The 17,516-nt window shown below is 38.9% G+C and overlaps 1 protein-coding gene across 3 annotated transcripts in view; it reads right to left on the bottom strand.

Annotated features, from left to right (window-relative positions):
• The window catches only part of PTPRA (protein tyrosine phosphatase receptor type A), a 160,029-nt gene that overhangs the window by 62,009 nt on the left and 80,504 nt on the right, over positions 1 to 17,516 (bottom strand). For 2 of the 3 annotated variants that reach the window (XM_047067509.1, XM_047067512.1), the window contains 3 exons: positions 13,733 to 13,811; positions 12,820 to 13,161; positions 4,955 to 4,981 (listed from right to left, as the gene is read on the bottom strand). In XM_047067509.1, coding sequence (XP_046923465.1) covers positions 4,955 to 4,981; positions 12,820 to 13,161; positions 13,733 to 13,811 — 448 coding nt within the window. The remainder of the gene's footprint in view (positions 1 to 4,954; positions 4,982 to 12,819; positions 13,162 to 13,732; positions 13,812 to 17,516) is intronic. The other variant, XM_047067510.1, reaches the window with a different exon arrangement.

Below are 17,516 nucleotides of genomic sequence, written 5' to 3'. Positions count from 1 at the left end.
TCTCCCTTTTCCAAGAAAACAAAGGGTCATGTTATTCTAAGGGTTCACATGTAGACAGGTGAGTCACTTAAAGACTTAGACACACCTTGGCCAACTACAAAAATAACCACTGAAGTAAAAGTCATACTCCTCTAGCTCAATTCCTGAGGTCCATTTTGTGTCATCTCTACAGTTTTTGACAGAAGTATTTATCAGTTCTCAAAGGCAGAGTTAAAATATTAAGTCCTTCCTATTGGCTCTAAAAACAGCAAAAATCATCAGGTTGCCTCAAGAGCCCAAACCACTGGGCTGAACCCAATCTTGTCTAGGGCCAAATTATTACTGAGAAACTAATTTCCATTGCCTACCTATCTTCCCTAAGGCCTCTGGCGTTATCTTTCTAAAACAAAAATCTGACTATGTCATCATTTCCTTCCTTCCCATCACCAAGAGACACCCTGACCCTTGGGCCCACTGTACCACCGGGTCCACTGTGCCGAGGCTAGATCTGGCCACTCCCCAACTCATGCACATCAACGGTGCACAGTTCCTCATACACCTGACTTACTCTTTCACCCTACCTGGTACATCTTCATTTTCCTCAGTCACCATATTAATTTAAACTGCCTAAAGCTCATCCTCATGCCTCCTTCCCACTCTCCAGGCACAAATGTTTTCAAGCTCCCTGGCAGCACTTTGCATGGTATATCCAAATAGTGTGTAGCCAAGTGGGCTCTGATGCTTGGTGTTCACGAGTTTCTTCCATGAGACAGGGAATGTATATTTTTTTCTTTCTGGAATCCTCACATCTAACAGGTACTGAATGAATATATGATTACTTAGGGAAAGCCATTATAAATGGAGTTCACAATAATGTCACTTACTATGATGATAAAAAAAAAATACTTCTTTAAACAAGAATGTGAACCCCTTTCTAGATTCCAACTTTAGCAAAGTATGAAAGCCAGGGGGAGCAGGTGATCTGATGAGAGCTGAGAAACTTAAAGGAGCCTCTGTGGTTCAGTAGAATGCTTACTGTGTCTGGTTCTAGAACTCTGTAGTTCAAGGGCTCCTTCTTCACAAATGTTTAGAGGATACCATTTCTGGATATAAAAAAAAAAACACCCCAGTTATATAAACTATTACACCTAAAATAATCGAAAGTATGATTACAATAGCTTTACCTTGTGTTCTTGCTATTTAACAATTATCAGTGATAAGGTCTTTATGTAAAAATCCTATTATTAAAAAAAACTATTAAAATAAAAGGTAGGAGGAGATGCGTTTATGCAGAACCTTGTTTAAAAGGTACAGGGCAGAGGAACAGCTAAATGTCTACCGTTGTAGTGGTACCGTTGCAAGATGATCCTGCCTTGGGATCTGTGCACACACCAGCCTCCAGGAGGCCTACGATTGCCCCTGTTTCTGTGAGTCCTGATTGACCAACTGAGATTCCTGACCTCCTTAATCTCCCATCAACTGTAACAATAACAGAATAGTAGGAGTAGCAATGTGACAGCCAGCACTTGCTGAGCAACTGCTATGTGCTGACCCAGCACTAGGTCAAGTACTTTATATGTGTTACTTCATTCTCCAAAACAACCCTATGAAAGACACTGTGTTCCTATCTGATTTTGCAAATGGCAGAAAGAGTCACAGGAAAGTTAGACAACTATCCCACCCTGCTAGTAAGTGGTTAAGAGTCAACACACAAACCCAGATGGTCTAGCTCCAGAGCCCAGGCTTTTAACCAGCATACACTGCTTCTCTGAACATTCCACTATGCCACTCACTCCCTAGCCTTTATATATCAAGATCATTCAATAGCATTTTCTCACACAAGAAAATCTCTAAATAGATGAATGAGAATATGCATCACCACCTGCTCAAACTTCCTGAGAACAGTAGATGTTATACATTCCCCTTCAAGACCAAAGAACCCATTCTCCTAGCTGCTAGGAGGGTTAGTGGCTAACAATTCTTAGTCAAAGGCTTTCACAGGAACTGCCCTTGGCCTACAAGAGTAGCCTGGCCCTGGGGTGCCTGGGTGGCTCAGTCGGTTAAGCCTCTGACTTCAGCTCAAGTCATGATCTCACGTTTCATGAGTTCAAGCCTTGCATCGGGCTCTGTGCTGACACCTCAGAGCCTGGAGCCTGCTTTGGATTCTGTGTCTCCCTCTCTCTCTGCCCCTCCCCCGCTCACGCTCTTGTCTCTCTCTCTCTCAAAAATAAACATTAAAAAAAAGAGAGAGAGAGAGTAGCCTGGCCCAGGGAAAAGCTCTTACAACCCCATTCCAGCTCCCAAGCTCCCTGCAGGATTTGAGGCCTTTCCTACGTTTGCTCTTGTGGCATCTCATGTCCTGTCTCTACTCAATACTACTGCCTTTACTGCTTCACAGGTGCCAGAGAGAGAAAGTACTCTCCAGTAAACTTGCTGCATGCAAATCTGTCTCAGAGTTGGTTTTCTCTAGAACAAAACTAATAAAATTGTTATGCAAAATTAGTGAAGACTAAATAACAGCTGGAGAGTGTACTAGTGGCCAGGGACTTCATGGTGAAGATGTACTTAAAAGATAACACCTGAACTGCACTTAATGCATTACTATATATTACACAAACCACCCAAATTAACACCAGTACGAATGTTTTAAAAGAAAAGCTGGTTACAAAAGGAAAAATATTATTGTGATTCCACTTAAATCAGGTATCTACAATAGACAAATTTATAGAGACAGAAAATATAGTAGTGGTTACCAGGGGCTGGGGGAAGGGAGAAACGGGGAGTTAGCGGTTTTTGTTTAAAAAAAATTTTTTTTACATTTATTTATTTTTGAGAAACAGAGTGAGACAAAGGTGAGCGGGGGAGGGGCAGAGAGAGAAGGAAACACGGAATCTGAAGCAGGCTCCAGGCTCTGAGCAAGCGGTCAGCACAGAGCCTGATGCGGGGCTTGAACCCACGAACTGTGAGAGCATGACCTGAGCCGAAGTTGGACACTCAACCGACTGAGCCACCCAGGTGCCCCGAGGAGTTAGTGTTTAATTTGGGATGTTTCAGTCTGGGATGATTAAAAACTTCTGGAGATGGATGGTGGTGATGGTTGCACGACAATGTCTTAATTCCACTGAACACAGTCAGAATGGCAAATTTGATAGGAAGTATATTTTACCATAATCAGAAAAAAAGCTAGTACTACTAAATAATGAGGGATACATTAAAAAAAAATACACATGAGAAAACAACCAGTTTCTTAGACTTCAAAAGAAAGGAAGCAAAGCTGCCTGCCTCCCTTCCTCTCTTTTTATTCCTTTCTGTTTTGACAATTAAAACACCAGCCACTGCTGTTCAAAAGCACCCCATCCCAGAGACCAGTGCAGAAAAGCTGGTAATTTAATTCATCTGCATATGACATACTTCGCTTAGCAAACCCATTATGATGCAAATATTTTTTAAAAATTTGCCTCATTTCTCAGAAAGCACTTGGCTTTAAAATTAGAATGTGATATCAAAATTTATAGAAATACTTCTAAAGATCTGCTCTGGTAAAAGTGTCATTACATTTGGGGCTTTAGATATTGCTGAGAATATGTATGTCTCTTCATTTTCCTGTTTGGTCAAAAGCAATTATATAAAATTATTTTTTTTAACTTAAAAAGGATATGGGCTAGTACATATAAATAATGTCACAATTAGCAATAATCTAGATAATCAAGGTCATTTTATTTCTTTTTAATCATAATATTAAAACTACTCAAATCCTTATTTGTTACCTAGGTAAAACAGGGATAATACCGGGGCAAGGAAAGGGTAAATATTAAGAAAATACACACTATGTAGAGGAAGAAATCAGAGAGCTATATGTTTAGTCTTCAAGCCTACACCACTTGGACTTTTCAGATTGGTTAAAAGAGTTTTAAGGAGCAAACATAATTATCTATTGCAACATAAATCTGTTAAGTTCTACATCTGATAGTGAAAATCTAGTAAGCAAATGTGAATAGCAAAGACACTACTTAATAGAACCCAGTTCCTGAGTTTAAGAAAGTGAGAGCTGGATAATCAAAAGACATGTGTGCACAGTATAACACCTCACTAATCCTCACCAAATACATTGGCAGATGGACAACACATAAAGGGTTATATATCTACTTTTCTGATTCAGATGCTTTCTACTTAGTGGGAATTCATAAGCCTTCAAATGTTCCATTACTTAATTATGCAGGAAAAATTGTGCATGGTTAAATAACAGAATAAGAAAACAAAAAGCCTCAAGAAGTCTCATTTAATAAAGTAGGTGACATATGAGAAAAACTGGTTCACAGATTAATATTTCGAAACTCAAATGCGATGATCATTCCTTAGATTTTGGATGATCTCTTTCTCTTACACCCTCTGATGACAGTCTTACTACTCTCCTAAGCAAAATGTGTCACTGCACATGAGTACTCCCATATCTGTTCTCTGGTGACCAGGGGTCCGGCAGTCCTGCTTAGACCACTGACACAGCATCTCCAGTCACAGGGATGTCACGCTAGAGGGTGAAAACCCATAAAATCCATACAAAATGACAAAGGGTCGATGCTTTATAGACTAGGGAAAACAACACAAAAAACTAGGATGTTTATAGGCAATTATGGACTAGACATTAGGAATTAGCTCTGGTGTAGAAATAATGGCTTAATATCACCAAAAGGTGATATTAGCAGGGTGATATGGTAAAATAAGATACAGCTGTTTTATTACTTGTTAAAAGATCTAAAAGATATTATAACTGTTAGAATCCATAATCTGTACTTGAAAACATAATGAATATTTGTTTCCGTTACTCTTGTGAATGAGGTTAATATGGAAACAATTTAAGGGAAAGTAAACACACAACTGTACAGATGCACAAGGTTACCAAGACTGAGCAGAGGAAACATGATGAATTCTGTACACTGTAAAAGGGACAACAACAGACATAAGGTGACTGGCTCACCTCTTCTGTCCTTCGAGTCAGAATTACCTGTGTAGTAAGTGAAAAATAGAAACATTCACTCAAATTAAAGAAAAACATTACTATTCAACCTAAGTTAAGACAAAATCAGCTCTTTCTTTATGTATGTTGGAGCTAGAATGAGGTACCCTCCAACAAATGGGAAACAAGATTGCCCAGACCCACTAAACTTTAACCAGTGGTTTGTCCTCTCAGAGCACAAAGGCAACACAGCACCAATATTCATAAAAAGTATAAGAAGGCAAAGAAAAATACAAACATAACTGTATTACAGGCCTTTATGTCTTTTAGGTCATTCATGAAATACAACAGGGCAAAATTAAGTTAAGAATATAAAGGACTTAAAATGGCAACAGGTAATAAAATCTAACCAGTGTAGACCAAATTCTATATACTAACAGAGAAAACTTTTTCAAAGTTTTGTCTACTTAAGTCACTGAATTTTGGTCTGTCTTTATCAGAATATTTAGAATGCACCATAACTAATATAACTACCCACAGGAACACTTATGGAATATGGCTGAAGCTGTGCTTACAAAAATTCATAGTATTAAATATATTAAGTGGGAAGACTATAATCAAGTCAAGCATTCAACTCAGGAAGAAAGAAAGAGCACAAAATAAATCTAAGAAAAGCAAAAAGAAAGAGTAAGAATTGAAAAGAAATTAATGAAATAAAAACTGAAAAATAAAAACTGAAAAAAAAAAACACTCTTTGGAAGGAAAAAAGCAACAAACTGTGAAACAGATAAATGGTTAGCCAACTTAAGCACGAAAATGGACATAAGTATGTAAGATAACAAATATTAACACTATGTAGGAAATTAATCTTAAGAGATGACTTTTCTTCAAATCCATTCAAGTAATTTTGAAAACATGAATGAGATGCACAATTTTCTAGGTTAAGTTCAATGATTTCTGTGAAGCAAAACAAAACACTGACAACTAAAAGTTATCAAAAATAGCACACAATTAAAATTAAAAAACAGCACACATATAAGGGAAAGATATAAACCAATTTAATTTAGAAATAACTTACAAATTATCGATGGAAAAATCCCAAATAAAGTAGTATCAAACAAATTGCTACAGTTCATTCAAGAAAAATACAACATGCCTAGTATGATTTTTTTTTTGCAGAAATGTGAATAAAGTTAGGAAATCTATTAAAATGATTCACCATAGCGTATTATAAAAAGAAGAAAAAAATCAGAAAGATCTTGCTCATTGATGCTGAACAGGCAACTGGCAAAATTTGACATATATGCTCTTCAAAACAGGAATAAATTAATAAATCCTAAACATGATAAATATGTTTATATCTCAACCCAAGAGTCAGCGCCATATTAATGGAAAACCACTAAAAGCATCCTTGAGAGTCAGGTACAAGACAAGGCTAACTTTTACCATTGTTTTCTAACCTTGTTCTGAAGATACTCATCAAATCATTTAAAGACAAAAAGAAAGACTAATTTGAAGGCATGATAATTAAAAAAAATTATGTCAAACACTGAGGAAATTTATTTTTTTAAGTTTACTTATTTACTTTGAGAAAGAGTGAGAGAAAGAGACAGAGGAAGGGAGGGAGAGACAGAGAGAGAGAAAGAATCCCAAACAGGCTCCACACTGTCAGTGCAGAGTCCAATGTGGGGCTCAAACTCACAAACCGTGAGATCATGACCTGAGCTGAAATCGAGAGTTGGGCGCTTAACCAACTGAGCCATCCAGGCACCCCAAACACTGAGGAAATTTATTAAGATGATCAGGATAAAATATACCTACAAAACCCAACAGCTTTATGTAGTATACTCAAAACTAAAATAATGATGTATGTCAAAAATGACAGTAAAAATAATGACAGTAGCAGAAGCCTTCACAGCCCCGACAGCAGCCAGTTAGAGGACACAGTGGAAGAAAATACTCCATTTATACTAACAACAAACAAAGCAAAACACCAAAGTAACAAAGAACCCCTCTGAAATATCTAGAAATGAGCTGAACAAAACATGTGCAACATCAGTGGCAAAAACTTTAACACTGCCAAGAAATACAAAGTAAGAATTCAGCAAATGGAATACACTGCATTCTTAGATAGACTTGAAGACGTCAATTGTCCCTGTTAATCTATAAATGTGACATGATCAATAGAAACTTTTCTCCTGCTATATAAGTTGATTCTAATGTTCATAAAGAAAAATAATCAAGAATTGCTAGCAAAATTCTGAAAAATAAGATTAACAAGGGATGACTCACTTTATCAAATACTGATTATTTTAGTTACAATTATTAAAACGGTGGGGTTCTGTACAGAGAACCGAACAGTGGGGTTTCTGGACAGAGAAAACGATTAATAGAAAATAAAAATGCCAAGAAATCGAACTCACATAACAAATGAGAACCTAAATACATATCAGATATCAGAATTCAATATATGATAAGGTGGCATTTTGAATCAGTGAGGAAAAAAACATAATTCATTAAAGGGTACTGACATAAAAAAAAAAAAAACAACACCAAACTAAGAAACAAAAAGAGGCCGGGGGGGGGGGGGGGGTTGCCTGGGTGGCTTAATTGGTTAAGCGTCCGACTTCGGCTTAGGTCATGATCTCATGGTTCGTGGGTTTGAGCCCCATGTGATGCTCTGTGCTGACAGCTCAGAGCCTGGAGCCTGCTTTGGATTCTAGGTCTCCCTCTATCTCTGTGCCCCTCCCCCGCTCACGCTCAGTCTCTGTCTCTCTCAAAAATAAATAAACATTAAAAAAAAAAGCTAAAAAAAAAAAAAGGTATTGGGACAGGGGCGTCTGGGTGGCTCAGTCAGTTAAGCTTCTGACTCCTGAGTTCAGCTCAGGTCACGATATCACAGTTTGTGACGAACACCTAGTACAGCTCTGAGCTGACAGCATAGAGACTGCTTGGGAGTCTCTTCCCCTCTCTCTCTCTCTCTCTCTCTCTCTCTCTGTGCCCCTCCCTCTCATGTTCTCTATGTCTCTCTCTCTAAATAAATAAATAAATATTTAGAAAAAAGGTATTGAGACAAGTCATTAACCATTTTGGGAAAAAACAGATCCATAGTTCACACTTCACATCAGAATAAATTTTAGATCGATCAAAGATTTATGTACACACCTGCATGCACACAAACGTACATATACAGAAGAAACCATAACTCTAGGAGAAAACGTAAGGAGAACTATTTTGTAATACTGGAGTAAGGAAAGCCTTCCTATATATGATCTAATACCTAGAAAATATTTAGTCAAAATAAACTGACAAATTTTTTAATTAAAAAAAATTTGAAATTGCTTATGATAGCTTCTGCAATGCAGAAAAGCTAGATGAGCAACTGGGGAAAAATATTTGCAACTTTATCACAGGTACACAAAGTTTCCCTAACATTTAATACAATTTTTTAAATGGTTGTTTATTTTTGAGAGAGAGAGCGTGTACGCGCGCAAGCAGGGGAGGGACAGAGAGAGAGGGAGACACAGAATCCAAAGCAGGCTCCAGGCTCCAAGCTGTCAGCAGAGAGCCCGAAGCAGGGCTCGAACCCACGAACCGCGAGATAATGACCTGAGTGGAAGTCTGACTGTTAACTGACTGAGCCACCCAGGTGCCCCAGGGTTTCCCTAACATTAAAGAGCTTCTATAAATGAGTCAGAAAAGCCTAACATTCTAATAAGAAAAACGGGCAAAGGATACCAACAGAGTTCTTAGAGAAAGAAATACAAGTGATCTTTCCAAATATGGAAAGATGCTCAACCTCACTCAGTGAAATGCAAATTAAAGCTACACTTGAGATGCTAATTTTCACCTGTTAGACTGGCACAGATCCAAAAGTTTGATAATTTACGGCACTAAAGACAGCAAAGGAAAACAGGCACTCTTACACACTATTTACAGGAATAAATTTCCCAACAGAGGAAAATCTGGCAATATCCACCAATTTACAAATGGACACTTAAAATAATTTATCCTACCAATATTCTCGTGTATGCTTGAAATGACAAATTGTACTGTTTCTAAGAGTACTCTGAAAACAACCTTAACGAACACTGATAGGGAAGACAGATAAATATGTTAAGGTATATCCATACAATGAAGCAGTTCTTTACTGTAATACAGAACAAGCATGACAGGCTAATGGAAAAAAGCAATGTGCAGAAATGTACACAATCCATATGTGTATAATTTGTGTTATAAACACAAGAAAAAGGAATATATACATACTTGCTTATTTTAAAAAGGAAAAGAACAGAGATTCAAAGCAAAGATCAACGGGAGAGAAAAATGTAAAAGATTAAAGAATTAATCTAGGATATGTCTAATATCTAAATAATAGGAATTTTAGAAGAAGAAAACAGAAAATGGACAATGGAAGAAAATTTCCAAATATAAGAAAAATCTCCCGAACTGAAGAACCAAAAATTTCCAGAATCAAAGAACCAAGGCTCCAAAAACCCTATCAAGCACCCAACATAATGAATGAAAAAGATACACATCAAGACACATTTCTGTAAAATTTCAGGACATGAATGATAAAGGAAAGATCTTCCCAAAACACACAAAGTGTGATTAAGAATCAGGATAGCAGTAGACTCCTCCATGCCTGGAAATTAGGAGTCAGGGAAATGTTTTAGACATTCTGGAGAAAACAAATACATCCTCAAATTCTATACACAGCCCTATAGCCAGTTTTAGACACGTAAGGTCTCATGCAATGTACCTCCCTTGGACCTCTCTCTCAGGAGGCTACTGGAGGATATGTTCTACCCAATGATGGAGTAATCCAACAAAGATGTCAATATAGAAGCCAGGAAACAAAGGAATTCACAAAATAAAAGAGAAGAGAAATCCCAGACCAACACCTAGGCAGCAGCCCTGACAATCAAGCCCAGATTTGAGTAAGACAATGGAGGACTCAGGAGGAAAATCTGTAGGAAAAAACAAAAAACAAAAAACAGATTACCTGACAGATCTGACTTTGTTGAAACTGTATCGAGAGTCTATGGAAAGTATGAGAAGAACTGGCTGGCAATAGGCAAAAAGAAAACTAAAACAGAAACATAAGGCAATTATAAAATCCAGGAAAAAAATTGTACAAGAAAAGAAAAATGATCACATTACACCTATAGCTCAGCAGGGAATAACATCACAGTTATAGTAAGATAAAGCATTAAATACTGATTTAACCAAAAATTATTAAGTAACGATTATGGGAGGACTGGTAAGATGGTAGTGATGAGAAGGATGTGGGGTTCAGACTGTGACATCCTGATGTACCATAAAGGTTTCCTTGAGTTTTACTCATCTTGAAAAAGTCACCAGTGAAATGTAGCCTCAGTCTCTCCTGAGACATGAAATGTGTTAACTGTATAATAACTGGTTTCTTAGCTGTGGCATAATTTGGACCTAAGGCAGAATATGGAAAATTTGTTCCCTTAACAGCAGAGTGGAAAGACCACAAGAGTGAGAAATAGGCCTAACTTGCTACCTGCTGGCTCTGAGATCTAAGACAAATCATTTAACCTCTATAGTCTTACATTAAAGCATATATGAAAAGGAGAGAATTATCCAGTCATCTCACAGAACAGTTAAATGAAGACAGTGCAGAACAGAAGTGAGGAACACAGGCTGCAGAGTCAGCCAGGCATGGGTTACTGGCTCACCTTTCCCACTAATTCAGTTCATACGAGTTATTTCATATGTTATTTCGTCTTCCCTCCCTAAGCAACAGCCATAACTCACAGCAAGAAATATATTTTACACTGTTACTCAGTATGTGCTTCTGTATAACTGAAATTAAAGTTTCACGAAATAATACACATTACATAAAAAGAACACAAAATGGAACAGGACCATCCACTTAAAAAACAAAGAAACAAATCACTCAGGATGGCCCACTTAAAATGATGTCATGAATTGGTCACGACCTTTACTTTGAAAAACACTCCTGGAGTTAGTTTCATCACTGTAAAACTCCTTCACCTGCAAAACAGAAAACAGAACCTACCTCATGGGATTCATAGGATACCTCCGTAAAACTCTTAGTACAATGCCTACCGCTTAAAAATAGTGCCTCCCGTGTGCAGGTGTGCACTGTAAATGCTTTCCCTGTATCAACTCATTTAATCCTACTAGTTCCTGAGCGAGGGAAGTATTATTACTATCACTTGTTCTCATTTTACAGATGAGGGAACTAAGGTACAGAGGTGAAATAAACCTGCCTATGGTCACACAGCCAGTGTACAGCAGAGATGGAATCCAAACTCAGGGAGCGTGGCTCAGCAGACTGCTCGTAACTGCAAGTGCTGCATAGCCTTTACAGTGGAAAACAAGGGATTAAAGCAGGCAAGTACAGGGTCTGGGTTATACGGTCTAGCTAAAAAATGTCATGTGTAGTAACCGAATGAGATTCAATTCAGCAAATACTTTCTGAATGCTCTCCATAAGCCAGACGTGATTCTAATCTAGGGGCCCTCACCATCTAACAGGGAGGAAATATGAACCAAAGGGGTGAGACCACAGAAAAGGGAACAACGGGGCACCTGAGTGGCTCGGTTGGGTAAGAGTCTGACTCTTGATTTCAGTTCAAGCCACATGTTGGGCTGCACATTGGACATGGAGCCTACTTTAAAAAAAAAAAAAAAAAAAGGCACCTGGATGGCTCAGTCGGTTAAGCATCTGACCCTTGATTTAGGCTCAGACCATGATCTCATGGTTTGTGAGTTCGAGCCCCACAGTGGGCTCTGCACACACAGTGCAGAGACTGCTTGGGATTCTCTGTCTCCTTCTCTCCCCGTCCCTCCCCAGCTCTGTCTCTTTTCTCTCTCTCTCTCAAAAATAAACATTCAAACAAAACAAAACAGAGGGAACAGTGATTTCTGCTAGGAAAAGAATGACAGTTACACAGCTGTCAGGGGACAATTTCCTTTACTCTTCACAGAAGCCATCTGAGGGACCCCTTCTCTTTTATAGACCAGGACCCTGACTGAGGCTCAAAGGGGTCAGAAACTTGCCCTACCCCACCTGGTTTCTGACTCAAGGCTGATTCTATTTCTGGTGCCACTTGCAAATCAACTAGTGATGAACTGAAGGAAAGAGTGGGCAGGGCTGACGCCCTGAGCAAACTGGCACTGCAACTTAACTGTTTCCTGAGCTCCTCTAACTCCACCCCTAGCCTGTGTATTCCTATCCCATATCTGTTATGCACGTCCAGACCCATTCGCCTTCCCATGATCTCCAAGGGTCCCTTCTGTTCAAGGCTAATCCTGTCACCCAGCTTCTGCACCCTTTCATCTTTAGCTTCTCGAATTATTATTTAAAAAAAAAATTTTTTTTTAACGTTTATTTATTTTTGAGACAGAGAGAGACAGAGCATGAACGGGGGAGGGGCAGAGAGAGAGGGAGACACAGAATTGGAAGCAGGCTCCAGGCTCTGAGCCATCAGCCCAGAGCCCGACGCGAGGCTCGAACTCGCGGACCGTGAGATCGTGACCTGAGCTGAAGTCGGAGGCTTAACCGACTGAGCCACCCAGGCGCCCCAGCTTCTTGAATTATTAATTAGCTTCCCTTTCTCTTGTATTTGCAAACTTTTTCCTCCACCTTTGACACTTAAGCCTTCCTGGTCTAACCGGAATGTCAGGCAAAGCAGGACAGCCTCCGGAATATCTCTTCTTTCCTCTTAACTCTATGTTAGCCAGATATTCCTAAGAATTCTCTATATCTGCTAACATTAGTTTGCAATGTTTATTATTTCAAGAAATCTTATGGCCAGAAAACACAAAACAATAAAATGGTGAGTAACCTCAAAGAGAAAAAGAAAAACAAACAGAAACCATCTCTAGTACCTGAAGGAGGGAAAGTTTCTGGGGTGGTTGCTGCGGTGCTGGAGTTCCCCTCCCAAGGTTCTGTGCTGGCATCTGTGAGCTGGTTATCTGGAAGCCACGTTCCATTCGGTGAAATTGTAGTGACTACAGAATCCGTGCTTGCTGTTCTTGTGGTCCCATTGTCAGAGTCTGAAGAATTGACAGTGGTTACATAGGTGGGTCCCAGTGTTAGATTTGGGCTGAATGTTGGTGCCACAGACAGAGAAGTTACTGAAGAAGCAGGACTTGAAGTTTTGGTCTCTTCTTTAACTGATGCTGTTGTTGATGTTTTCATAGATCTTGTAACGCTTACTGAAGGTGAAACTATAAACACACACACACACACACACACACACACACACACACACACACACACACAAAAGAAAGAAAACAACCCATGAAGAATGTGATAGCTTGAAGTTATAAGGCACAAAGCAGCAAGCCTTAATAAACTCTTAAACACCAGGAGACCAAAGAAAGACCTCTCCCTCTCTCTCTCTCCCCAACCCCCCCCCACCCCACACACACTTTTATCTAATGCTGGGCCCTTTCTAGCACCTCCAAAGGACTACTGTTTAAGGGAAGAAGAAAACTGGATTCATTACTTATTTCCTCAGAATCAGTATACAGGAATCTTAAGTAGCAACATTTAAAAAAAAAATTTTCAGGAATGAACATATAATCTACTTATTTAAAGTAGTATATTGTATATAGAGCAATGTTGAGCATTCACTACGACTCAGATTTCCAAAGATATTTACTTTATACCATCACTTTAAAGTAAAACTTTAGTATTTTTTTTTTCTTTAATATCACCTAGGTCTCCAATTTTAGGTCATTAAATGTGACAGCAAAATTCCATTTTGAATGCCAGCTTTATTAAATGACAACTTACCTGTGGTTGCATTGTTGGCACCTACACGTATCAGACTACTGCCAAGCAGAACAAGAATGAACCAGGAATCCATGCTGGCCTAGAAAACAGACAGCCATGTTAGATAAGGCCCTATATTATTGTTAACCATGTCCAAAATACTCACCAAAGGAGCATGTGGAGTAAAATCTTCCCAGCAATAAAATGTGCACATAGGACCAATGATCTTTTGGGAGTCTGATATGCACATTTCCCCCCAAATCCAACTACTTAATTGAATCATTATATCAATACAAATAATACTTAATAAGAACCTACTTTTTAAAGCGTGATTCTCAACCTTGACTGCACTTTAGAATCACCCAAAGAACTTTAAAAAATTCCCATAGCAGACTGCATCTCTGGGGCTAAGAGCCAGGCAGCAGTCCCGTGAAAAGCTCCCCTCGTGCTTGCCATGTGCAGCTTTAGCATGTTCAGCATGAGAAGTTTGGAGAAGGTAGGGTGACTGTATGAATGTGATGCCCTTTGAAACAGACCTTATACAGCTGTTCCCAACCTTTATTTCATCACAAACCGCACCAGAGGGCTGTGGCACATTCTTACTGGTAATAGTGGCTCATTGGTCCATTCGGATTTTTGTGCCCTTCAGTGAACTAGGTACTAGGGAAAGAACCAGGGAGCAATACACTCATACATTCCATCTTCAGGAGCCTCACAGCCTGGTGGTAACTAAATATGGTCATGATGCTCAAGGGAAGCAAGGGGTACTTTCCAAGGGGTACATGAGAACCTCTGAGGAAGGGTGGGGAGATGGAGGTGGTTCGTACACATCTCAGGAGTTTGACTCTGGTACCAGCAACATGCCTAGTAGGGAAATGGGGTTAGTAATGCCTTCCCCAAGGTGCAGCCATACAAGATTTGATCACTTCTCCACTATTCCCACCTGACCATAATCTAAAATTGGGAAAGCATACAATTTCCTCCAAAAGGGTTAGAAAACAAACTGGAAGGCTGATTACTATATATGCATACATGTCTATTCTTGATAGGAAATGGTTTGGGGGAAAAATAACTATGTATTTAGGGGGAGAAGGTTAGACTGTCACCTCATTCCAAATACCAAAAATAAAATCCAGATGGGTAGAAGAATTAAATGCTTAAAAACACATTTTTTTTTTTTTTGAGAGAGAGAGCGGGCACAAGTGAGCAAGAGGCAGAGAGAGGGAGAGAGAGAATCCCACGAAAGGCAAAGAAAGAAGGGGAGGGAGAGAGAGAAGTGGGACTCACTCACGGTAGGGCTCGAGCTTGCCCAATGTGGGACTTGAACTCATGAACCATGAGATATGACCTGAGCGGAAGTCAGATACTTACCAACTGAGCCACTCAGGTACCCTAAAAACACATTTTAAAAGGAAAGAAATGAATATTTATGTGAGCTCAGAATGAGGAAAGATTTTCTAACGTAAGAAACCACAAAGGTAAAATGGCATATCTGATGATAGAAAAAATAAAAGCTACTAAATGTAAAAGAAATCAGTCATAAATATGTTCATGAACAGGGAGACTCGATATTGTTAAGATGTCAGTTCTTTCCAACTTGGTCTACAGACTCAATGCAATCTCAATGAAAATCCTAGCAAGTTATTTCATGGATTTTGACAAACTAATTCTAAAGATTATACAGAGAGGCAAAAGACTGAGAAGAGCTAACTCAATACTGAAGAGGAGCAAACTTGGAGGGCTAACACTACCAGACTCAAGACTTAGCATAAAGCAACAGTAATCAAGACAGTGTGTTGGGAATGCAAGCTGGTGCAGCCACTCTGGAAAACAGTATGGAGGTTCCTCAAAAAATTAAAAATAGAACCACCCTACAACCCAGCAAATTGCACTACTAGGTATCTATCCAAGGGATACAGGTGTGCCATTTTGAAGGGACACATGCACCCCAATGTTTATAGCAGCACTATTAACAATAGCCAAAGTATGGAAAGAGCCCAAATGTCCATTGATGGATGAATGGATAAAGAAGATGTGGTATACATATACAATGGAGTATTACTCGACAATCAAACAGAATGAAATCTTGCCAATTGCAACTACGTGGATAGAACTACAGGGTATTAGGCTAAGCTAAATTAGTCAGAGAAAGACAAAAATCATATGACTTCACTCATATGAGCACTTTAAGACATAAAACAGATGAACATAAGGGAAGGAAAACAAAAATAATATAAAAACAGGGAGGGGGACAAAACAGAAGAGACTCATAAATATGGAGAACAAACTGAGGGTTACTGGAGGGGGTGTGGGAGGAGGGAGGGGCTAAATGGGTAAGGGGCACTAAGGAACCTACTCCAGACATCACTGTTGCACTATATGCTAACTAATTTGGATGTAAATTTAAAAAATTAAATTAAAAAAAAAGTGTGCGATTGGTGAAAGAATAGAAAAATAGAGCAATATAACAGAAGAGAGAGCCCAAATACAGACCCATGTAAATATAGTCAACTGACCTCTGACAAAGGAGCAATGGCAATACAATGGAGCGAAGATAGTCTTTTCAATAAATTGTGCTAGAACAACTGGGCATACATACACAAGAAAAAAATGTGGACACAGACCTTATACTTTCACAAAAACTTATTCTCACAGACCTAAATGTAAACACAAATTATAAAACTCTTAGAAGATAATATATGAGAAAATAAAATGACCTTGGGTATGGTGATGACTCTTTAGATATAACACTAAAGGCACGATCTATGAAAGAAATAATCAATAACCTGGACTTCATTCAAATTAAAAGCTTCTGCTCTGTGAAAGACAATCTCAAGAGAAAAAGAAGACAAGGCACAGTCTGGGAGAAAATATTTGCAAAAGGCACATCTGATAAGGGACTGTTACCCAAAATTTATAGGAACCCTTAAAAATGAACAACTAAGAACATAAACCAATTAAAACATGGGCCAAAGGCCTTATTAGACACCTCAATGAAGAAGATAGAAAGATTGCAAATAAACATATGAAAAGATATTCAATAACATGTGTCATTAAGGAATTGCAAATTAAAACAATGAGACACCACATCTGTCAGAATGGCCAAAATCCACAGTACTGACAACAGCAAATACTGGTGAGCCTGTGGAGCAACAGGAAGTCTCATACATTGTTGGCAGAAATGCTAAGTGGTACAGCCACTCTGGAAGACAGTTTAGTGGTTTCTTACAAAACTAAACCTTCTCCATAGGATCCAGCAATTGTGCTCCTTGTTATTTACCCAAGCAAGTTTAAAACTATGTCCACACAAAAATCTGCACACAGATGTTTACAACAGCTTTATTCTTTTTAAAAAAAATTTTTTTTAATGTTTATTTTTGAGAGAGAGAGAGACAGAGTATGAGTGGGGGAGGGGCAGAGAGGGAGGAAGACAGAATCTGAAGCAGGCTCCAGGCTCTGAGCTGTAAGCACAGAGACCGACATGGGGCTTGAACTCACAAACTGTGAGATCATGACCTGAGCTGAAGTTGGACACTCAACCGACTGAGCCACCGAAGTGCCCCGTAAAGCCCCAGCTTTATTCTTAATTGGCAAAACTGGAAGCAACCAAGATGCCCTTCAGTAGGTGAATGGATACGTAAACTGGACTCCATCCAGACAGCGGAATATTATGCAGCACTAGAAGGTTATGAGCTATCAAAGCACAAAGAGACATGAAGGAACTTTAAATGCATGTTAGTAGGTGAAAGAAAGCAATTTGGAAAAGCGACATACTGTATGATTCCAACTATAGGACATAATTCTT

Source organism: Lynx rufus, unplaced genomic scaffold (genome assembly GCF_022079265.1).
Source record: "Lynx rufus isolate CCGP_SWC_20201006 ecotype Redwood Valley unplaced genomic scaffold, mLynRuf1.p SCAF_8, whole genome shotgun sequence".
Classification (NCBI taxonomy): Eukaryota; Metazoa; Chordata; class Mammalia; order Carnivora; family Felidae; genus Lynx; species Lynx rufus.
Note: the sequence above shows the minus strand (reverse complement) of the source record. Positions and strands in the feature narration are given on the sequence as shown.